At 42.0% G+C, this 24,950-nt stretch overlaps 1 protein-coding gene across 1 annotated transcript in view; it reads right to left on the bottom strand.

The window, feature by feature from the left end:
• Window positions 1-587: 587 nt before the first annotated feature.
• DNAJC5B (DnaJ heat shock protein family (Hsp40) member C5 beta) overlaps window positions 588-24,950 on the bottom strand; it is a 79,545-nt gene continuing 55,182 nt past the window's right edge. Inside the window, exons 4-6 of the mRNA XM_051843820.2 lie at window positions 18,719-18,932; window positions 13,429-13,603; window positions 588-2,351 (exon numbers count right to left, since the gene is read on the bottom strand). Coding sequence (XP_051699780.1) covers window positions 2,257-2,351; window positions 13,429-13,603; window positions 18,719-18,932 — 484 coding nt within the window. The 3' untranslated portion in view covers window positions 588-2,256. The remainder of the gene's footprint in view (window positions 2,352-13,428; window positions 13,604-18,718; window positions 18,933-24,950) is intronic.

Genomic DNA, 24,950 nt, shown 5'->3' with positions numbered 1-24,950 from the left:
ATGACTGCAGGCGATTCTGGATGGCAGCTCCCATTGACCTCCCCCCACACCCCCCGCCCCCGGCTACTTAAGCGGCCTCCTCTCGCTGTAGCTGAAAGCGTTCTGTAGAATTCACTGTCTCTCACAGGCATTCACATACTTGCATTTGCCCCACATCATTGTAGCCAGAAACCAGGCCTTTGTGAGAGATGCTGACCACCACTCCTCCAGGGGTTTGATTCCCCACCTCTGATCCTGATTCTGATTCATGTCCTGTTCTCATCTTAATCACTCTTGCACCAGCATCCTGGGTGAGCTGGGAATGGAAGTAAAAAATTCCATGTGAAACAGAAAAATGAGGTCTGGGAGTGAAAGAGGAAAGGAGCTTTGTGATTTTAAAGTTGCTATTCAAAAATAGGTCTGACATAATACTTAGAAAGACTGTAGGAAAGAGACATAGTGGCTTAAATTGTCCACAGGCTGGGCTATTTATTTTATCCTTTCCTCCAAGTGGAAAGTAGCTTTTGGTTATTGAGGTTATTGATACTGGGTGTCTATATGGGCCTTGTAGGTAAGTTTATATGAAGGTGCTTCAAAATGTTAGTGTAAAATGGAATTAAAGTTTATTTTGGTGTAAAAATAATTTTTAAATCCATACATACATTTTCCATATATGCCTTTTCCTGAACCTTTTGAAGACCCTGGTATGTAAGGATTTCAAACATTTGTACACTAAAAGGTATCTTTCAGTTTTGTTTTCCATAAATTTGTGAAGTACGCTCATAAAGAAGACGTGTTACATTTGTCTGTATGTATCAACATATACAGTTTTCACCCAAAACTAACTTAACGTTTGTGAAACACTTGACTTCAGAATTCCTTCACCTCAGCTATCTCATCTGGTCTCATAGCAACTTGAAGGTGGTCAGGGCAGACATGCAAACAGGGTCATATTTCACTTGATCATAGGGGTAGTTAAGTTACTGAGAACTTACATAGAACCAGGCTTCTTGACTAGCAAAACAAGGCTCTTTCTATTTGATATATAGAAAAAAATCCCAGTAGCTCAAGAATTAGCACAGAGTTTTAATGGCTTCAAAACTATAAGAGAAATAACTAATTCTCACTAACAGTATATATTTAGCAGCAATTGACTGTAGTTTGGTATGGAAGGGGATAAAAAAGAAAAAGGAAGATGGCATTTCATGCAATATTATATAAAAATATAACAAAGTCTTGAAAGTGCAATATTATATAAAGAACTAAGAAAGACCTAGGAAACACAAACATCTTTGCTGCTGTACTATTGCAGAAATAGCACATGGTTTCTAGTACGTGAGGAATTTAAGAATCAAACGAGCAGAGATGACCTCAGAGCTTAAATTGCCCAGTATCCTGAGCTCAGCATTTTCTAATCAATGTAATTAATTTCACCAAAATAATATATCTTTAAATGTAAATTTAGACTATAGAATTTAGAATTCTACCCCTACCTCATGTATTTCTTTTACTCAGTATGGCTAATCTGGACCACTTAAAATATTTTACTAAAAAATGATCAATGCATGTTTTTGGGACAGGTTCTAGCTCAGAATAATTTTGGAATCTCTTATAAGATTTAATCAGGTTGAAGTTATTTTTTTAAAGTCAATCTAAAAGTACACATAAAACCTGTTTCTTCCTGGTTTTACTTGTCACTTTTCAGTAAATGTCAATTTTCAATCTTCCAAAGACAACTTAAAGCAATGTGATTTGTCTTTTTTAAACCTAATTGTCCTTTCTTGCTTTTTGAAATGTTTCTATAACCATGGTGAATATTGACAAAGAACTCCACACACACACACACAAATCCTCCTAAATGCTCATGTCTATTTTGCTGATGATTTGTGGCTGATATGAATACTGCAATTAGATAAGTGGATGAAAAGTGGCTTCTTTTTTGGGTACAACTTTAGTCTGTGAGAAGTGAGGTCTGGGCACACATAAAGGACAAGCTCATAAAAGCTTCCTAATGCCACTGTCTTACCTCATGTAAGGAGCATAAAACAGCTCTTTGGGCCTTTATTCATCACAATTGAATATGTTTCATTAGAAATTCTACTCAAGAAGAAAGACTGCCTACTGAGAAAATTATATACCAATCATCTTTCCCTAACATAAAAATAAAATACAAATGTGGAAAAGTTCACAGCATCTCATTGCCCCTCCTTCTCCATGATCACCTGGAGACATGGCTGAACCAAGAGGAGGTAGTGTGGACCCTCAATGGGCTCAATATCAAGAGTCTGTGCAGTAGCTTCGAGGTCCTTCTTTGATTAGCTGTGTTTTCTCATTTGCGTTTGTGGGCTGGAGAACAACCGGAAAGTCCATATCTAAAAACAAGGAAAGCAAAACAATGAACATAATCTTATCACATGACAGTCCTTTTAATGGGGTAAATGATAGGTATTTTTGTTGAAATGAGTTTGCAAAATGAATTCAAATATATTAAAACAGCTACTCTTTCAAGGACTTCAAAAGGAAGGAGGCACTATACCATTACTCTTCATTCAAGTTCTATCAGTTACAGAATTTTTAGACCAAAGCACTAAACCCAGCTTTCACCTTCAGGATACTTGCTGAACCTAGTGTACTTGAACAAGTGTTCAGCATCTTATGGGGAGCGAGACAGGGCTATCTCACATGCTTGTGCAGTTGGTCACTGCACAGCTCCATGGGGTGGCTTTCAATGTATGCATCTATATGAAAAACATATGTGAAAGCTACCCCCTAGAGTTCTGTGGTATGCAGCTGCATATATGGCCCTCACTGGAGCAGAGTCAAAATCTAGGGTTTGCTTAGTTGGAGAGCCCAATAGGAAGCTGTCCACTTAAAGCTAGTGCCCAAAATGGTTATGCTCTCTCTAAATCACTATACTCCTAAATTTTCAAGGAAACTTGTTAGCTTTGAATTTTGGTTCCCAGTTGAGGAAGCTACCTGAAATATGTTTAATGGTAAGTTGATAAGCACACAAGTTGGCAGAGCAAGTTTGCAATACCTGTGTGTTCTAAGAAACCTCAAGGTGATCTGAAGAGATTATCCAGAATGTAATAGGGACAAAGAGAAAATATTAAAGAGGTTAAGAGACATGAAGGATAGAGTAATAATGTCTAACATAACTCATATGACTTTCAGAAAGAAATGAAAAAAGAAGAGAGGCAATATTTGAAGGTTTGATGTTAATGAATTTTATAAATGGATAAAAGATACCAATTGGTTTGATGGTTGTGAATTTTCTAAAATTGATGAAAGACATCAGTTTATATATATATATATGTAAAACATATTATATAGGAACTATATCTTTAGTAAAAAATCAAATAAATGACAAATAAATGGAGAGATACATCATATATTAATAGTTCTTTTTAACTAATCCATGGAGTCACAGTCATTCTTACCAAAATCCAAAAAGATTTTGCTTAAAGAAGTTTTGTTCAAGAACTTGACAAAGCTGATTGTGAAATTTAAATAGGAAAGTAGAAGACCAAAGATGTCTGAGACCCTTCTGAAGAACAAATTAGGAGGGCTTGCCTAAGCAGATACCAGAATTTTTATAAATGAACGTGCTGCCGCATACAGATGGACAGAATGAGCAAGGGACCAGAACAGAAAGCCCAGAAATGGGGCAGCTTCCTATACCAGCTTTCTGCTACTGTGCTGGGAAGCAGGAGGTAATGACCCAAGCACTTGGGTACCTGCCGCTCAGAGGAAGACCCAGACTGAGCTTCAGATTCCTGGCTGGCTAAAGATTGGCCCAGCCCTGGCTGTTGCAGGGCATTTGGGGGAGTGAACCTGAAAATGAAAGATCTCTCTTTATCCTTCTCTCTCCCTGTCTCTCGCTCTTTCTCTTTCTTTTAGATAAATTGAATAAATACATAAGTAAACATCTAAGAGAAAGCCCAGATACTATTATATATATATATATTGAATATGAGACTGTATCAAAATAAAGATTGGAAATCATTGTGCTGAGAGAATTTGTTTTTTATCTGAAAAAAAAAAAAAACTGAAATAAGAACCCTATATCATTTCACATGTAAAAATCAACTGCAGATGGCAAAACACTTGCATGTGAAAAGCAAAACTATAAAACTCTAAGAAGACCATAAGGGAGAACACCACTGTGTCCTTGAGATTCAGAAAGCTTTCTTAAAACACAAAAATCATTACACATAAAGACAAGATTGCAAATTTGAACACATTAAAATTAAGGACTTTGATTCATCAGAAGACTCCATAAAAAAATGAAATACCAAGTCGCAGACTGGAAGGATGCATTCTAAATAAACTTGAATGATAAAGAATTAATAACCAGAATATTTTCAAAAATGATAGGGAAAAACAAATGATATAATTAAAATCTTAAAAAAAATTCAATTGACATTTCATAGAGGAAGAAACCCAAATGACCAATAAACCCACGAAAAGGCATCCAACCTTACTAGTAACCAAGGAGATGAAAGCTAGAACCACAGTTGTATATTATTTTCCACCTACTAGATTGGCCCACATCTGCAGTCTGGTGATGCCAAGTGTCACCAAGCATGAGGAACAAGAAGAATGATCATTAATTGTAGTGCGAATGTAGCTGCAATAATTTTGCAGACCTCCTTGGTATTATCTAATAAAATGTAGATGTCAAAGATTCCTTTAACTAAGGAATCGTACCCCTGTGTATGTACTTAGAGAAATTCTTGCACTCATGCACTAAGAGACAAGTAAAAGAACATTCATAGCAGCTCTGTTTGCAGTGGCAAAAAGTGAAAACTGCTCAAATATTGGTCAGTAGTAGAGTGGATAAATAAATGATGGGATGTTATCACAGAATATTATACAATAATGAAAATAAATGCCAGCCACAATGTGGATGAATCACAGAAACACAATATTGAATAAAAAAAATCAAGTTGGCCGGCGCCGCGGCTCACTAGGCTAATCCTCCGCCTAGCGGCGCCGGCACACCGGGTTCTAGTCCCGGTCGGGGCGCCGGATTCTGTCCCGGTTGCCCCTCTTCCAGGCCAGCCCTCTGCTGTGGCCAGGGAGTGCAGTGGAGGATGGCCCAGGTGCTCGGGCCCTGCACCCCATGGGAGACCAGGAAAAGCACCTGGCTCCTGGCTCCTGCCATCGGATCAGCGCGGTGCGCCGGCCGCAGCGCGCCGGCCGCGGCGGCCATTGGAGGGTGAACCAACGGCAAAGGAAGACCTTTCTCTCTGTCTCTCTCTCTCACTGTCCACTCTGCCTGTCAAAAAAAAAAAAAAAAAAAAAAAAAAATCAAGTTGTACAAAGCCAGTATTATTAAATTTGGAATAAATATATTAAATTAAAATGTATGTTTTTGTAATACTATAAATAATAAAAAGAAATAATTACAGATGATTCAACATGATTACTTCTGAGGAGGGAAAAGCAAACAATTCTAACAGTAATGGTAAGATGTAGAAAGTCAGGTCATAAAATTCGTATCTGGTTAATATTTAACAAAAACAGTAACAGGAGTGGGCCCTTATCCTGGCAGCCCTGATACCACATCTCACAGCAGAGTGCCCAGATTCATTACCTTGTTCTGGCTCCTGACTGTAGCTCCCCACCAGTGCAAACCCTGGAAGGCAGTGAATTGCTCAAATAGTTGGGTTCCTGCCACCCACAAGGGAGACCCTGATTGAATACCTATATCTTGGCTTTGGTGCTAGTGCAGCCCTGGCTATTGTGGGCATCTGGCATTTTTCATCCTCAGTAACTTTTTTTTTTTTTTTTTTTTTTTTTGACACGCAGAGTAGACAGTGAGAGAGAGACAGAAAGGTCATCCTTTTGCCGTTGGTTCACCCTCCAATGGCCGCCGCGGACGGCGCACTGCGGCCGGCATATCGTACTGATCCGAAGGCAGGAGCCAGGTGCTTCTCCTGATCTCCCATGCAGGTGCAGGACCCAAGGACTTGGGCCATCCTCCACTGCACTCCCTGGCCACAGCAGAGAGCTGGCCTGGAAGAGGGGCAACCGGGACAGAATCCGGTGCCCTGACCAGGACTAGCACCTGGTGTGCTGGCGCCGCAAGGCGGAGGATTAGCCTAGTGAGCCGCGGCGCTGGCCCCCTCAGTGGCCTTAAGTTGCATTAAATTTATTATACTAAGCTTATATTCACATAAAGCTCTGGCTCCACCCATTCTTCCTCACTCCACCCTGTTTCATCTCAATCTGTATACCTTCTGAATTAGTGGAGTACAAATTTAAAACCAATACAGCAGATGGGAGCATGTGTTTCTTTCTCTCTCTCTCCTCTCCCCCCACCAATAAATAAGATAAATAAATAAAACAAATAAAAGATTTATTTTTCACTTGCATCCACGTCAGGCCTCCTAGTGTTCAATTTGCCAACCCCTGTGCTGCTTCTTTGTCAGACTTATTATTTTGTAAATTAACTAGTTCTTTGCTTGATTATTTGTTTACTATTTGTGTCCCTGTGTCTGCTGCTAGATTGTAAGATGCAAAGATACCAGAGCCATCCTTTTTTTTTTTTTTTTTGACAGGCAGAGTGGACAGTGAGAGAGAGAGACAGAGAGAAAGGTCTTCCTTTGCCGTTGGTTCACCCTCCAGTGGCCGCCGCGGCCGGCGCACCGCTGATCCAATGGCAGGAACCAGGTACTTATCCTGGTCTCCCATGGGGTGCAGGGCCCAAGGACTTGAGCCATCCTCCACTGCACTCCCTGGCCACAGCAGAGAGCTGGCCTGGAATAGGGACAACTGGGACAGAATCTGGCACCCCGACTGGGACTAGAACCTGGTGTGCTGGCGCTGCAAGGCGGAGGATTAGCCTAGTGAGCCGCGACGCTGGCCTTATCCTTCTTTTCTTTAGCCCTCAGCATAGTGTCAGGCAAATATTAAGTGTTCAATAAATGTTTGTTGTTGACATACTGTCTCAACAGACCAGCCTAGTAAATTTCTTCACTGAACACTGGCAGTCAAAAACCAAAGAAACTTCGGATCCACTTTGAGCTGCTTATTTGGGGAGCGTTCTGAGCTGACTCATCTGTCCTACTGTCCTGGCCTGGGGATTTGATGATGCTTGCTTGATATTTTCATATATAGAAGAAGCAAAGGGCTGTGGACTAGCTACAGGAATTATTTTTCAAGTATTATTTTTAGAAATTGACTCATTTTAATTGGAGGACAGGGTTGGAAAGGAGATTGAGTAGAGGTTGGCAAAAGAGAAAGGTTGAATTTAGTCTCTTCCTTCTTGCCTTTTTCTTGGGGAGTAAGAGGTGTTGAATGCTCAACAGCAAACATGTTATAAATGTCTCTGTAACTTGGCCAAGAGCAAGAGCCATATGGCCTCTTTAGCTCAGTGGTTGTGAACTTATTTGGGTTTTTTCCAGGTGAGTGGCAGGAGCAGTTAAGCAATCAATAGATTTTTCTGTGCATTGACTCTCACATTTTTAGATCCAAGGTCAACACCATAAAATCCCCTCCTCCAGATACGTTATTCCTCTTCCTTCAAAAACAAGGTGAGGTGCAAGGGGAATTATGACTCCACAAAACATTTTTAAGGTTTATAGGTGGGAGTTGTGGCTGGATTTCATTCCATTGCCTTACGCTTGAAAGAAACAAAATGAATTTAGCTCTAGTAATTTTGGCTTGTTTTGCCAGGATGGAAAATTCACATAAAGCTCTGGCTCCACCCACTCTTCCTCACTCCACCCTGTTTCATCTCAATTAGCTTCCTCTTCCCTAGAGGCAGGCATTTTTTCCCCCTATTTCTTGCCAATGACTATTGGCTTCCCTGTTCTCTTAAGCATCCTTATCTCATGTAGATTTTAAAATAAATGTAAAGGTAGATAATAGTTCCTTCAAGGAAAATTTTTGTTGACAAGAGTCATTAAGCTTGAAATTCAGATTTATAATCCATATAGGGAAATATTCTCAATGCAATAAGGCAAGGAAACGAAACAGAAGGTATACAGATTGGAATGGAATGGACTCCTCAGATTACTTCCAACTCTAAAACTTACAATTTTATGATCAGAGTCAATATCAGAATTAAAAATCCCTTTAGTGAGAATGTGTCTGCCATTTTTAAATTCACTTTCATTAAAAGAAAAGTCTGAAAGCCCTAATGTACTACCAGTGCTTCAGATAGCCTCAAATCTGCTTATTATTTATCATAACAGTAATTTGATATCTGAGTAACTAGAAGTGTCTTTCATTCAAGTATATTTCTTAAAATAATTTTCAAGTGGGTTTTCTTCTTTTACAGACTGGATTAGGCCATTGCCAATTTATGTGACCATTGTCCAGAAAGCATAGTCTTCAGAAAGAATATTCTTTTTCATACTTACCAGCCTTAAATTGCATTAATTTTACTATATTAAATCTGAATGAGTGGAGAATAAATCTACAGCCAAAACAATTAACTTCAAATAAAGCATAGATTCTCATAATTAAATGTCAGACTAAAGAAGGGGTTAAGACTTATTGTAGAGTGTATACAATTTAAGCTTCAGGAACTCTCACCTGCACAGATCTGTTGGGGCTCTAACAATGTGTTCCACATTTTTTGTAGCTTGACAAAATAAGATATCTTGGCCACAAACTGAAAAATAAAAATCTCTCTCCACACTGGATTTTCCTGCAACATATTTCTTTTCTAGATGAGTGGCAACAGAGAGCTATGGACGTTTTGAGGGTTCAGCTAAGAGGTAATGGAGTAGTGGGAGTTTTGCCTAGCAGTTAAGATGCCTGTGTCCCACATCAGAATGCCTGGCCTGGGTTTAATTCCCAGCTCTAGCTTCTGATTCCAGCTTCCTGGAAATGCAGACCTTGGGAGACAGCGATGATGACTCAAGCTATTGGATGCCTACCACCCATGTGCAATACCTAGATTACATTTCTGGATATCAGCCCTACCAGTTGGGGAAATTTGGCAGGGGTGGGGAGGGGTGTGAACTAGTGGTTAGAAACTCTGTCTTGGCCAGTGCCGTGGCTCACTTGGCTAATCCTCCACCTGCAGTACCAGCACCCTGGTTTCTAGTCCCGGTTGTGGCACCTTATTCTGTTCCGGTCGCTCCTCTTCTGTGTCCAGCTCTCTGCTGTGGCCCAGGAAGGCAGTGGAGGATGGCCCAAGTGCTTGGACCCTGCACCTGCATGGGAGACCAGGAGGAAGCACCTGGCTCCTGGCTTCGGATTGCCAGCGGCTTTGGGTGGTGAACCAAAGGAAAAGGAAAACCTTTCTCTCTGTCGTGCACGCTCTCTCTCACTGTTTAACTCTGCCTGTCAAAAAAAGAAAAAAAGAAACTCTCTGTCTCTTTCTGCCTCTTGAATAAAGAAAGAGGCAATAGAGTTGGTGACAGATTGTGTTTGAGTTTAGTGGGATATGTTTTTATGGTTTGCAGCAACTATTATGATTATTATTAGTCATATGGGTATAAGAATGGCCTTAGGAACATCCCTATAGCTCACTATGCCAATTCACTTGCTGAGGGGACATGAAGATCCAGACCAGAGGTGGTATCATACAATATGAATGTGTCCAGTGGACTCTGACTCTAGAGGGGTCATAAGGAGAAGAAATAAGGTATGAAATATAGTAAAAAATGGATTGTGGAAAGTTCTTCCAGATCTTGGGACATTCAAAATGTTCACAGAAAATGCACATTGTGAAAAAACTGGGCATGGATTTCAGATTTTTTCCATACTAAATAAGTTGATCTTTTTACTCAGTTATTGCACAAACTTTTGAAGTAGCCAGGTATATTACATCAACAATAGTTTTCCTTAATTTAGCAACAATCCTTAAAAATTTAGACATTATCAATGAGTTATAAAACTGAAAGAAACTTTTCTAATTTGCCCATAATAAAAAAATTCTAATCACATATACTGTGGGCCCGTCCTGTGAGGCTCACACTGTTGGGATGGTGGGGCGACAGCATTCTTTGGCAAGAAGCACTGGAGACAGTTTCGGTGAACATGTCTGTTAATTAGCAGTTAGGCACAAGCTTTTATAGGGCAGGCAAAGGGGAGTAGCTAGCTCAGGGTAGTTAACACTAATTCTATAGTATAAACCAATGCTGATGCCGTTATGCTTCTCCAATCAGCTTGAAAGTCACATAGACCACATAGCCCACATAGCCTTCCAGGTGGTTTTATGGGTCTGGGCCATATCCAGGAGCTGTTTATCTAGCTGACAACTACAAGGCCCCTCAACAGGAAGTGGGGGTGGGGGAAATATGCTTGGGGCCCCTGCCACCTACCAACTGTCAGGTCATATGTGAGTCTCAGTGTGCTGAGTCCTCAACCAGGGTTTTTCCCTGGGGGCATCGTATGCCCTCTTGACCTTCTGCATAGGCCAGGCAGGCAGCCTTCCAGCCAGGTACAGGATCACCCACAACAAACTAAAGGAAAAGCATGATTGTTTTTCTATTTTTCTAGAAAGAGATATTAGATTGTTGTTATTATTATTGGAAGAGGCAACCAATGAATATTCAGTCACAGAGCATTAGAAGAAAAGTACTATACAGTTGTGCCAGACATGTAATTAACTAATTACTGTTTTTCCAGATTTTGTGATATTTATGGTATTTCTCAATTTTTTAAAAAAAGATTTATTTACTTATTTGAAAGGCAGAGTTACAGAGAGCAGGAGAGACACAGAAAAAGAGATCTTCCAAGCACTGACTCATTCCCCAATTGGCTGCATGGCTAGAGCTGGGCTAGTCTGAAACCAGTAGCCTGGAGCTTCCTCTGATTCTCCCATATGAGTGCAGGGGCCCAAGCACAGGGGCCATCTCCCACTGCTTTCCCAGGTACATTAGCAGAGAGCAGGATCAGAAGTAGAGCAGCTGGGACTTGAACCAGTGCCCATATGGGATGCTGGCTTTGCAGGTGGTGCCTTAACTTGCTAGGCCAATTTGACAGGCTCTATTTGTCAATTTTGTTTTTTAAAGATTTATTTTATTTATTTGAAAGGCACAGTTACAGAGGGAAAGAAGGAGAGATAGAGAAATCTTCTATCTGCTGGTTCAAATGGCTGCAATGGCCAGGGCTGGCCCACATCGAAGCCAGGAGCTCAGAATTTCTTCCCAGGTGCGTTAGCAGGGAGCTGGATTGGAAGTGATGCATCTGGGACTTGCACCGAACCAGCCCCCATATGGGATGCTGGTGCTGCAGACAGCTGCTTAACACATTACACCACAACACTGCCCCTATCAGTTTTTAAACTTTGAAATTTGTTATGACTCCCTTTTCTCATTCTAAATATTCACTTTATTTTCAAATTTTATGTTGTTTTTCTTAAAGAGGATTCCCAAATTGTTTCAGGCTCCACAAAACCAGGATCACCCTGGCTACACAGGAGCTTTTAAATATTTAGAATTAAGAAAAAGCCTTTCCTTTTGGTTAGGGTTTCTTAATAACACGGGCAAATAGAATCATAGTTTACTTCATCTAAAATCTGACCTCTGTGATGGAATTGGTAGTTCTGGGGGTGTCAGAACTAAGGACAGTGAGAGACACTCAGATTCATCACCAATCACCCAGCAGGGAGAAACTCTGGGTGGAACCTGGCACCTGGTATGAATTTCTGTTCCAGAAAAGAAATCTTCTGAAAAGGAGGTCTGCTGAAATGACCTAGTGCAGCTTTTATCTCATTCAAAAGAGGAAAGACTGTGAAGCTTTTCAGACAAGTGTGGGAAACTGGATTTGGGATATTTATGTTCAGTTCACCTAGTTTTGGATTTTCCACTAAAAAGGAAAAGTTAACTCTGACCAGTGGATGATGATGGCTATCCTTTCCTGTCTGGTTGTCCTGTGTTTGACTGAGTACTGCGTTGGATTGATGGATGTTATGGGAGGTCCTACGGCCAGTGTGGCCAGAAGCTCCTGACAAAGTCTTAAAAGTTTATCTCCTCCTCACAAGAGCAGATGGGATCAATGCACTGGGATCATTACTTGCAATCAAGCTGTGCCAAGGTCGCTGGCTCTTCCCTAAAGAAAAGGAATTTCCATACAAATACCACTCATTTATCAGCAATCCTGCTTGCTTTATCTTTTTGCTATGTATGCCCGCATTAAAGGCATAATTTGTTTTTTTTTATATCCCAAATAAAAAAGAAAAGTTTAATTGTATTTCACTGTGGGCCCACAATTTGGCTCCAAGAGCAGTAATAAAAAATAGTCAGAACATCCCCTCTGGTTGCAGGACTGGTCACCACCATACCAGGAGGTCACAATGTGCAGACATAGTCCCAATGTCTCTGAGCCCTCAGTTCTCAGACTCTGGGAGTCAGAAGGCTCACGTGATTCGAGGACTCCTTCCTGCAGGCTGGAGTCAGGCTGGCTGAAAGTGGATATTACTCAGCATTGCATTCTATCAGGAATAAAAGTTACATGGAAGCCTTTAAACAGCCTCTGATGCTGGATGCCCAGGAATTTCTGTCTCAGTGTGACCGAAAGAATCAGAGTGTGGTGCAGTTCAGAGAAGTGCACGATTCTTAATGTCAGCAGTTCTAATAACAGTGCACCACTATTCAGATGACGAAGTTGTTCTCTTATTTAGCTGTCTAGGGTTTTTTGGATTTAGTGGTAAATTCTGTAATCAAGAATAATGATGTGTTTTACAGGAGAACATGACAATAGGATTATGGCTGCAAGGCTAAGCAGGACAATGGCAAATTTGACCCCTGCTTGTTTAACAAAGGCATTTCCCAAAGAACATGAAGTATTTCTGGTGCTGTGGATTCTCTGAGATCTTATTTTCCTTTATACTTTTTTCTTGGAGAATCAAGTAATAGACTATGATGATATATACATACAAGTATAGAGAGACATGTGGAGGTGGCTTAGCAAAGCAAATAGTCCCATTCTTGTTTTTGGTTTGAGGCTAATGCTGAATGCGTGTACTTAGAAAAAAACTACATTTCAGGAGAAGAGTGGTTTCCCCTAGCTCTACCTCAAACCTTTTATCAAGTCATCAAAAGGAAGAAAAGTCAGGAGTTGATGACTTTTCCTAATGTTCACTCCCTTCTGTTTTAATGAGATCCTAACTGCACAGGCTACAGTGGACTTTGCTGGAGAAATATCTGCCTTGGATTTTCCTGGCCTGGATACCTCAGGCTCAAACCTCCCTGAACCCAGAATTCACTCTTTTGTAATGAGACTGTGAATTGTGCTCACTGAGCTTCACCTTCCCCACCTTGACAAGATTTCTTCCTGTTGGAGTCAGATTCGCCTTTTCTGTATGCTTAGGAATGGAAATATCCTTTCATGTCCCCCAAAAGATGCACCCACGCTGACAGTCTGTAGTATTCACCACATCTGGTGGTTGTCTCTCTCTCTCTCACTCACTTTAATAAAACCTGGTGCTTAGTTGAGCCTATGAGGGACACCCGCCACCCTTCTGCTCCCATCTGATGCTACCTTTTTCTGCATCTATGCGGATCTGCATCTCGAGATCCTCTGTGGACATATAGAAGTCATCTGCTGGAGGCATCGATGATTTGGGCTGGCAGTGTCCACAGCAGCATTTGCAGCAGCAGCACAGGCAGCAGCAAAAATAGCAGCCGGTCAGGAGGCCAATGATGATGAACAGGGCCTGGGGGAAACAGAGGCCAAGCCAAACAGGGGTGAGGAGTGGCAAATTGGGGAAAGAACCCCAGAAAAGTCTGTACCTGGTGGCCTTTGAGACCCGAAGCAGTCCCAACTCACCCCACATCCACTCCCCCAATCCTTACTCCCTGTAAAAGCTCTTTTTGTAGAGTCCTTGGAAGCCAATTCTCTGATGTAAAATTTTGCTTAACAAGTTAAGACACAGAAGAACTGACTTGGATGCAGAATAATGGAGTATGACATTTTCTTTTTTATTCTTAAGCTGTTGTGACCATTAAGAGCACAGCAAAGCAAAACAAATACCAAACAAACCAACAAACAAAACCTGCACAGGTCAAACAAGCTAGCTGAACCATGCTGCCCAAGAGAGCTGAATCTCTCTTGCCGGAGAAGAGCTATGTGGTGGCTCCCTGTCTGCCTGTACGTTCCTGCTAGGCAACAAGTCCTATAGCGTCTCTCTCCTCAAGAGCTCGTGCCTCTTCTTCTCCCTCATCTCTGTCCAAGCCAGTCAAGCTTTAGAGCAGGTTCTTACTGCCTCTGATCTGGACTTGGCTGCAGTCTCCCCTCTGGGCTCCCTGCTTCCCCTCTTGCCTCCCTGCCCTTTGCTGCTGGAGTGAACTTCCCTGAATACGTGTTCTCTCGAAGCCACATTGCAGCTCCTGGATCTCAGATACAGCTGATCTCCTTAACATGATGGTGTTCTGGCCGATCACTGCTGACCCTCCCCTGCACCTGCTCAGCCCTGCTCTTGCCTGGCTGCATGGCTCTCACTGTGGATTCACCCATTCAGACATTGTCCTCATGTTCCCCAGTCACCTAACAAATACCTACCTGGTGCTTGAGACTCATCTCAAAGGTCCCTTTTCTGATGTCTTTCCTCATCTCACCCCAAGAACAATCGCTCCCTTCTTTGTGCCCCAGTTTTACTCCACATACATTTTTACCTTGATGCACTTAAAAAAATTGTTTACATTGAGGCAAGTCAGATTGAGCATGTCCCAAATTGTACATCTCCTCCCTCTCTTCCTACTCTTTTAACAGAGATCACCATTTATTTTTTATTTAAAAGAAAGAGAGAGAAAGAGAGGAGAATATCTCCCCATGCGCTGGTTTATCCTCTCAGAAGCCTACGACAGCTGAAGTTGGCTCAGGCTAGAGCAAGGAACCAGATCTCTCATGTGGGTGTCAGGGACCCAAACACATGAGCCATCACCTGTTGCCTCCCAGGGTGTACATGAGCAGCAGGCTGGAATAGGAAGTGGAGCTGGGACCTGAACCAGGCACTCCACATCCCAAGTGGTACTTAACCACTGTGCCAAATGTCCACTCCCTTGATGTTCTTTCTGTTGACACTTTTTTGTAGTTCTGTCTGATTATACTATACTGGGAGCTTCTTGAAGTCTGGGACTGTATGGTAGACATCTTTCAACCCTTCTTACCTAAAGAGTCAGTATCTGGTAGACACTTAATAAATGTGCATGAAATTAATGAGTACACAGTTAATAAATATTTTATATTACAATAAACATTTTATAATATTATATATTATATTCTTACTATATATTTTATATAATATATATTTATATATATTTTCTATGTATTATATATTTTATATAATATATATTTATATATAATATATTTTCTATGTATTATATATTTTATATAATATATATTTATATATAATATATTTTCTATGTATTATATATTTAATGTATTTTATATTATTATAATAAATATTTTATATTGTATTACATTATATTATAATGAATATTTTATATTATAATAAATATTTATATATCTAATAATAATAAATAAATTTCTCCTAGTAAACAACATTAGGATTTCCCCACAAACATATCAAAAGTTTGCTCACTAAGAAAAAAACAAAAGAGGAAGAAAAAGAAAAGAAACTTTCTCATCTCTCCAATTTGAAGTTATAAGAAGCCCATTTATGTGAAGGGAGCAAAATTAATTTATGGTTTTTGTCAAAAATAGAAAGGAAGTGGTTTATACATTTGTAATTGGATGCAGATTTTATGTAATAGTTGGGGGAAGGGAGTAATAAAAGACCAAGAACGTGGAGTGCATGTGCACTTCTTCAGTAACTTTGAGGCAGAACGCTTGAGCATCAAGGAAGCTCACCCGCCCCACCTCTGCTTCCTAGCCCAGAACCCTCGATCTACTCTGGCCCCAGGCCGACTTGGAGTGGGGGAGCCTTAGTCACACTCTTGCACCAATAACCTCTTTGCTGTGGATGGATACTTTACAGTTTTGTAGTCTTGGATAAATTACTCTAAGAACCAAAACCACAGCACCCTCCTCCCGTCCGCTGCCCCCAGGACCCTCCTGTGCAGAATTCCTCAGCTATCCCCCTAGAAATGCCTCCCTTCTTTATCTACTTTTGTCCTTTTTGTTTTTACTGTGTAATTCCCATATTATTCTCTTCTCTGAAAATTCCTTTTCTTTCATATTCTTTTTGTTTTTAATTATTCTAGCTACATTATTTGCCTTTTTGTGGGAAATAACCTTGCTTTATCCCTTTTAATACTAGATATACTCAGGTTTCTGATTTTTTTGAAATATATACTTTTGATGGCACATTGATTCACTCACATGGTACATATTTAATATGTGATTATTGAGTGTCAGGCCACCCTGATGGACAGTATGCCACTGGGCTTTGGCACACACAGAAGTGTAAGGCCCCCCTTTTTTGTAACTTTTTAAAAAAATTATTTTATTTATTTTAAAGTCAGAGTTAGAGAGAGAGAGAGAGAGAGAGAGAGGGAGACAGAGATAGAGAGAAATCTTCCATCCACTGGTTTACTCCCCAGATGGCTGCAAGGGCCAGGGCTGGGCCAGTGAAAAAAGCCAGGAGCCAGGAGCTTCTTCTGGGTCTCCCTTGTGGGTGCAGGGGCCCAAGGGTTTAGGCCATCCTCGGCTGCATTCTTGGGCGTATTAGCAGGGAGCTGGCTGGGAAGTGGAGAAGCCGGGATTCAAACCCGCACCCATATGAGATTCCAGTGTCTCAAGTGGCCGCTTAACCCACAACCTCACTATGCCAGCCCCTGTGGGCTTATTTTTAAAGAGCCACAACAAGAATTGTTTTGTGTATCTCTTACACTACTGGACAGAACCTATTGTCTAGATGAATTTTGGGCAAGTCAGTCTACTTCCTGAGCAAGGAAGTTGTCATTTTTATTGAGACAGGCCCCAATATATAATCAAGTACACGTGTGTAATTATCTAGAACTGCAGATGTTCCTTCCCATGGAGAGAGATTCCTAGAGGTTAGGTTCCCCCGTACGCCCACAAAAAGCCCCTCCGTTTTATTGTTGGAACGCTAATCTATTATAAGTGATGTTGTCAGTATGTCCATTTCCCTCTAAGTTCCAAATCCATCAAGTTTTCAAAGACAAAGAAATTTCAGTGGGAATCCCAGACATCCCTCCAAAAAGAATTCTGGGAACTGCAGAAGGCAAATGAAGTTTTAGATTGCAGAATTTCTTCCCCAGTTTTGTATGAAAACACATTACCTCTTTCCTTACATATACAAAGCTCAACGAGATTCAGTGAAAGAAAAAAAAAACAGAGTACTACTGAGCATGATACCTTACTTACTTTATTTATTTATTTATTTATTATTTGAAAGAGGGAGGGAGGAGAGAGAGAGAGAGAAAGAGAGAGAGAGAGAGAGAGAGACACTTCCACCCACTGGTTTATTCCCTAGATGGCTGCAATGGCAGAGACTGGACCAGGCCAAAGCTAAGATCCAAGAGCTTCATCTGGGTCTCTCACATGGATACAGGAGCCCAAGGACTTGGACCATCTTCTGCTGCTTTCCCAGGCCATTAGCAGGGAGCTGAACCAAAAGGGAAGCAGCTGGGAAATGAACAGGCACCCATATGAGAAGCTAGCATCACAGGCAGCGGCTTTACCCACTATGCCACAACACTGGCCCCGGAGATTTTTTTTTAATTATTGTTATTAATCACAACTCATATTTATGTGAACTGTCCACAAAATATGTTAATAGAGGGCCTGGTGCTGTGGCCTAGTGGGTTAAGATGCCACCTGTAATAAAAGCATCCCATATGGGCACTGGTTCGAGTCCTGGCTGCTCCACTTCTGATTTAGCTCCCTGCTAATGCACCTGGGAAAGCAGAAGAAAGATGGCCTAAGTGCTTGGGCTCCTGCCATCCATGTGGGAGACCTGGAAGAAGCTCTGGGATCTTGGCTTCCACAGCCGTTGCAGCTACGTGGGGAGTGAACCTGCGGATGGAAGAGCTCTCTCTTTCTCTCCCTGTAACTCTGCCTTTCAAATAAATAATTAAATCTAAAAAAAAGTTAATAGGCTGCATGCCTGATCTATATCCAAGTGTGATTTAATCAGAAGCTAAGAATATTAACATTTAAACAAATATAAAACTGGCACCAAACATAAATATATTAGGCATTCCTGAGAAACCAAACAAAATGTATTGTGTGAAAATTAATAGATTGCATGGAGGCTTCTAAAATATTATTTTTTCCTGACCACATAGCCAGTTCTCCTCCTTCCTCTTTCAGCCTCTCCAAGTTCCTGTCCTCTACTTAACTCTCACCTTCCTCCCTCATTTCCTTCTCCACTACCCCAGTGGGCTCCATGTGAGCCTATGACATAATTGCCACTCACTCTTCCAAGTATTGTGTTTGCTGCCGTACCCTCTGCTATAGATAGTAAAGGACGGGGCTAAATTTGTCCTATAATCTTTTATTAAACAGTTGTCACACTAATAAATTATTTTTGGTTTTGAGCAATGAGTCAGTTGTTAATTAGTCATTATGGGGGGAGGGAGTGCAGTCAGAATTAACCTGAAGCTCCAAATTCAAATATAATTAATGTCTAGAAGTATTTTAAGTCATGCTGGATTTCATAATTAATTGATGAGCTAATGCAAAAATGATCCCCAAATAATAGCTCTCAGTGGAAGTGAATCTCCTCTTATGACAAGATTTTAATAGCAGTAAAGTTTAACTTTCTTTGAGATGGAGTCTAAAAGAGTGACTATCATGGTCTTCCTGGAAATTGTCTTGAAGGAAGAAAAAAATTCTGATTCACCTTTGCCCACCAGCTTGAGAGCATAAAGTAGGTGTTCACATTTTCTTCTCCAAATTGCTCAGCCACATAGAGGCCCAGTGATCCATACTTGTCATATATGTTCTTCTTCGACATGTCCGTCAGTATTGTGTGGGCGTTGTTGATTTCTTTAAACTTTTCAGCAGCAATGGGATCATCTGGATTCTTGTCTGGATGGTGTTTCAGGGCCAATTTTCTTTTAAAATAAAACAAAAAGTGAGGAAAAGTATTATTGGACAAGAATTACTATAATCTTTTAGGAGGGCACAGTTCATTCACACACTCTTTACTCTTGTAAATACTGTGAAACAATATGTTTGTCATTCATAATTGTATTATTTCTCCTCTCACATCCGCAAAGGAGTTCCTAGCAGCTACATGATTGTTGAACTTGACATTTAAGTCAAATGTCCATTTCAGGAGGTTGTGTGTGTGTGTGTGTTTGTTTTTTCTGCCCACATAGACTATCATAAAATCTTTTGCTAATAACACAAAGTGTCAATTTAAAGTCTTTCTTTTTTTTTAAGATTTATTTATTTTATTTGAAAGGCAGAGTTACAGAGAGGTAGAGAAAGAGAGCGAGAGTGAGAGTGAGAGCGAGCGAGAGAGAAATGTTTTCCCTGCTGGTTCACTCCCCAGATGGCTGCACTGTTGGAGACTGTTGGAGCTGCACCAATCCGAAGCCAGGAGCCAGGAGCATCTTCTGGGTTTCCCATGTGGGTGCAGGGGCTCAAGAACTTGGGCCATTTAACACTTTTGTCCCAGGCACATTAGTAGGGTGCTGGATCAGAAGTGGAGCAGTTGGGACTCGAACTGGTGCCCATATGGGATGCCAGCACTACAGGTGGAGGCTTTACCCACTATGCCACAGTGCCAGCCCCTAAAATTTTTCAACGATTATGATATTCACTACATGTCAGCACTACTGTAAAGCACATCACAAATATTAATTCATTAATCCCTGTGACAATTCTACATGTTAAAAATATTTATTTAAAAGTCAGAGTTAGAAAGAGAAAGAGGGAGATGCAGAGAGAGAGAGAGAGAGATCTTTGATCTGCTGGTTCACTCCCCAGTTGGCTGCAACAGCGAGTGGTGGGCCAGGCCGAAGACAGGAGCCAGCAGCTTCTTCCAGGTCTCCCACATGGGTAGCAGGGGCTCAAGTACTCAGGCCAGGGCTCAAGTACTCAGGCCATCTTCTGCTGCTTTTCCCAGACTATTAGCAGGGAGCTGGATTGGAATTGGAATAGCCAGGACAAAAATTGGTGCCCATTTGGGATGGTGGTGTTGCCGACGGCAGCTTTACCCACTACTCCGTAATGCCGCCCCATGATAACCCTATGAGATAAGTGTTAGAATTGTCCTACTTTACAGATGAGGGAGTTTGGACACTGAGAGGTTAAGTAAGTTGCCCAGTGTCACACAGCTAAGCATTGGAGTAAGGCTCTGAACACAATCAGACCCTTGCCACATGCTCTTCATCACCACTATGTTGCCTCCTATGTTTCTATTTCTAAATGAAAAAATTAAGGCACGCAAACTGTTTATAGGCTGTTTTAAGGGCTTTGGCTTTCCTCTGGGTGAGCAGGAGGCCATTGCCATGTTCTGAAAAGGAGAATGATGTGATCTGATTGTAGTTTTAGAAAGATCACTCAGTCTTGGGATGGACAAAAGGCAAAAATGGGAAGACTCTTCTTGGAGACTGCTTTAGTGATTCAGGCAAAAAATCATGGTGATTTGGAGCAGAGTGGTAGTAGAGGGGAATAGTGAAAAACAGGGCTGCTGATGGAATGGATGATGTGGTGTGGGGAAAAACAATGAAGAATCAAGATGGCAGCAACATTCTGCCCTGTGCGACTGGAAGTTTAGAGCGACTATTTATTGGGATGGCATGAAAAAGCATTTGGTAGTGGGGAGTGGCTTGCCAGGATCCGGGCATTCCGACGCTTGGAAGATGCCCGTTAGACTTCTGAGAGGAGACGGAGGTAGAGATGTGTCTGGAGTTCAGACGGGAATCAGTGCGGGAGATGTGTGTGTGGGAGTTCTCAGCAGGTAGACTGATGTTTAGAAGAGAGTCTCAGGAGTGTGGGTCCAAGGAGCCCAAGGGTTGAACTTTGGGAAGGGATAATCAGAAAAGGAGACTGAGAGAGAAGGATTAGTGATGCAGAAGGAAAATTCCAGACAGTATGAGGTCTTGGGATCTAAGAGAGAAAACAATCTCAAGGAGGAAGATGATCATCTGTGCCAGGTGCTGCCGGCAAGCCATTTAAGATAAGGACCAAGCATAGACCACTGTACTTAGTAATTGTGTATACACACATATCCCTCCCCCACACACACATGCGCACAATTGTATACATGTCTTCATGTAGAGACAACTAAGACAAAAAAATAAGCAAAAAATAGGGGCCTGACGTTACGGTATAGTGGGTTAATCCATTGCCTGCAAAGCTGACATCCCCTATGGGCACTGGTTGGAGTCCTGGCTGCTCCACTTCCGATCCAGTGCCCTACTAATGTGCCTAGGACCAAAGTGGAAAATGACCCAAGTGCTTGGCCCCGGCACCCAAGTGGGAGACCAGGACAGAGTTCCAGGTTCCTGTATTTGGCCTGGCCCAGCCCCAGCTGTGGCAGCCATTTTCACCGGGGAATAAACCAGTGGCTCTCGCTCCCTCTCTCTCTGTAACTCTACCTTTCAAATAAAATAAAATAATAATAAAAATAAGCACAAAGTAAGTAGAAAATGGAAGGATATAACCAAAATCAAGTGTTTACAGCTGTACACTGGAATTACAAGTGATTCTTTTATGTGTTATAAAAACTACGCATGTCGCTTGTGTGATTTTTCTCCCCCGAAGCATTTTAAAGCACCAGTTGTAATTTTTTGGTCCTCTTTGAATAGCTGAAAGTGCAAAGTTTGTTCCCTTAAACAATCCATTACCAGTTAGAGGTGGGGAGAATCAAGAAAAAAGTCCCCAAACTGTAACAATAAACAATCATCATCAAGAAGCCTCAAGTGGATTTCTTTAAGCATATTTTTTTGTTTGTTTTGAGGCAGAGAAATAGAGGGAGAGAAAGATAAAGATGATAGATAAAGGCCAGCGCCATGGCTCACTTGGTTAATCCTCCGCCTGCGGTGCCTGCACCCCGGGTTCTAGTCCCGGTTGGGGTGCCGGGTACTAGTCCCGGTTGTTCCTCTTCCAGTCCAGCTCTCTGCTGTGGCCTGGGAGGGCAGTGGAGGATGGTCCGAGTGCTTGAGTCCCTGCAACTGCATGGGAGACCAGGAGGAAGTACCCGACTCCTGGCTTCGGATCGGCACAGCGCTGGCCATAGCAGCCATTAGGGGAGTGAACCAACGGGAAGGAAGACCTTTCTGTCTTTCTCACTGTCTGTAACTCTCTCTCTGTCTCTCTCTCTCACTGTCTAACTCTGCCTGACCAAAAAAAAAAAAAAATAGATAGATAGATAAAGACAGAGAGAGGCAGAGATACACAGAAAGAGCGCTCCCATTCATTGGTTTAATCCCCAGATGCCTGCAATGGGGTTGGACAAGGTCAAAACAGGGAGCTGGGAATGCAGTTCAGGTCTCCCATGGAGGTGGCAGGAATCCAACCCCTGGAGCCAGCACCTGCTGCCTCCCAGGGGCATTAGCAGGAAACTGGAGTCCACGTGAAGAAAAGTGGAGCCAAGGCTGAAACCCACCACTCTGATATGGGATACGAATGTCCCAACAAGCAGATGACCACTAGGTCAAATGCCCACACACATGTTAGTTTTAATGGTGTCATTTTCCTGGAATCCTTCCTCTGTGCCCTGGAATGATATTTCTAACTCTTTCCCCTGATAGTTCCAAAGATAACATGTCCTAGCCAATCAAATGAAAGAGCTGTTACTTCTGCCTTGAAAAGAAGAAATCCCTGGAAAATGCCTCTTTTCATCTATTTCTTTGTTTTTCAGGTTTGGTTGTAGGCTGATACACACTCCCCAAGGCTTAGCCAGGGAAGCTTGGCTTCCCATCATTTTTAAAAAGCTATTTGGATCTTCATCAGCTCACGAGGACAGATGCACTCAATCCATTTATCACATGCCACTAACAATGGAGTTGGCAAATTCAGAGAGCTGGAACACCTCCACTTGTAACAAATCCAATTCCTGGTCATCAGCAGCATTTTGATTCCTCTTGGCAGATACTCTTGGCTCTGCAGAATCCTTGGGAAATGTGGAGAGCAGAAGCAGCTGCCAAAATCACACAACTGCTCAAAGAGATGGTTGCTCAGTGTCCCACCCTCTTGTGAATTGTCTACCAAGCAAGAAAACACATGTGAATTTGGGATTTAAGGGAATGATTAGAGTACATTTAGGTAGAGTAGCCACCTGTTCATTTTAAAGGCTTTTAAACTCACCATTCCTAATTTTATACTTAAAAATAACATAGCGGCCGGTGCCGTGGTTCAATAGGTTAATCCTCTGCCTGCGGCGCCGGCACACCGGGTTCTAGTCCCGGTCGCGGCAGTGGTTCTGTCCCAGTTGCCCCTCTTCCAGTCCAGTTCTCTGCTGTGGCCCGGGAGTGCAGTGGAGGATGGCCCAAGTGCTTGGGCCCTGCACCCACATGGGAGATCAGGAGAAGCACCTGGTTCCTGGCTTCGGATCAGCACAGTGCTGGCTGCAGCGGCCATTGGGGGGTGAACCAACGGAAAAAGGAAGACCTTTCTCTCTGTCTCTGTCTCTGTCTCTCTCTCTCTCTCTCTCACTGTCCACTCTGCCTGTCAAAAAAAAAAATGACATAGTGGAGCCAGCACTGTGGCGTAGCAGGTAAAGCTGGCTACTGCAAGTGGCCCATCCCATATGGGCAACAGTTCGAGTCCTGGCTGCTCCACTTCTGATCCAGCTGCCTGCTAATGTGTCAGGAAAAGCAGAGGAAGGTGGTCCAAATCCTTGGGCCCCTGCACCCATGTGGGAGAGCTGGAAGAAGCTCCTGGCTCCCGGCTTCAGTTTGGCCCAGCTCCATTGTGGCCATTTGGGGAGTGAAGCAGCTAATGGAAAATCTCCCTTTCTCTCTGCCTCTGCCTCTCTGTAACTCTGCCTTCAAATAAATATTTTTAAAAAAATACATAGCATTCAATAAGAACATGAGTCTTGAATTCTAAATCCTCTATACTCTTTTTTTTTTAAGATATATTTATTTATTTGCAAGGCAGAGTTACAGAGAGGCAGAGAGAGTCTTCCATCCGCTGGTTTATTACCCAGATAGCCACAACTGCAAGAGCTGTGCCAATCCAAAGCCAGGAGTCAAGAGCTTCTTTGGGATCTACCACTTGGGTGCAGGGGCCCAAGCACTTGGGCCATCTTCAAGATACTTCTTTCCAGGCCATAGCAGAGAGCTAGATTGGAAGTGGAGCAGCCGGGACTTGAACCGGTGCCCATGTGGGATGCCAGCACTGCAGGCCATGGCTTTATCCACTACACCATGGCACCAGCCCCTTCTATACTCTTAGTCACCTGTTAATCTGGTAGGGCTATAACTAATACTACAAGTAGAGTTCAATGCCTCTAATTTCCACTTCAAATCCACTGCAGCTGTCAGCTGGAATGCATAGTGAATTCAGTGAGTGGCAGGTAAGACCAATAAATGTAATAAAAGATCTCCCTGTTTGAGGCAGTTTTAATAATTCCAAGAATTGTAATATTTCATTGTCGTATTCTTTCTCTACATAACACTCTCGGATTTGACCTACCAACTACTCCCTATCAGTCAACATGTTGTGGGCCCCTGTCTATATCCTTTGCACTTGATGCTGGCTCTGCCATGAGGTTCTAGGATATAGAAAGAAATCCATGTCTTATCCTCTTCTACTTTTTTAGGCTACAGATGGTTTTCTTTTACAGGCACTTGGAGAGGCAATGATTTTTTGTAACTGAGGGAGGTTAGCAGGAAGTCAGCGAGCAATGGGGAAATTTTTAAATAGGAAACACTAGAAGCCAATTAGAGAAAACAGCTGAGTTCCCTGACACCCAGGGCTCATGTTCCCAATCTAGATGTTCTTTGACACTCCAAATCCACGGAGATAGATTTGTCCAGGAGCTGGGACAACATGATCAGAATTGATTCTCATGTGATGGCATGCATAGTTCTTCATAATATGCATTTTCTATGAACTTTTCAAAGACTTCTAATATGTGTGGATTTCAAAAAATTTTGTGCCAAAATAACTTA

The sequence above is a fragment of the Oryctolagus cuniculus genome, chromosome 6 (genome assembly GCF_964237555.1).
Source record: "Oryctolagus cuniculus chromosome 6, mOryCun1.1, whole genome shotgun sequence".
NCBI classification, from domain to species: Eukaryota; Metazoa; Chordata; class Mammalia; order Lagomorpha; family Leporidae; genus Oryctolagus; species Oryctolagus cuniculus.
This window is presented reverse-complemented; position numbering and strand designations above follow the sequence as displayed.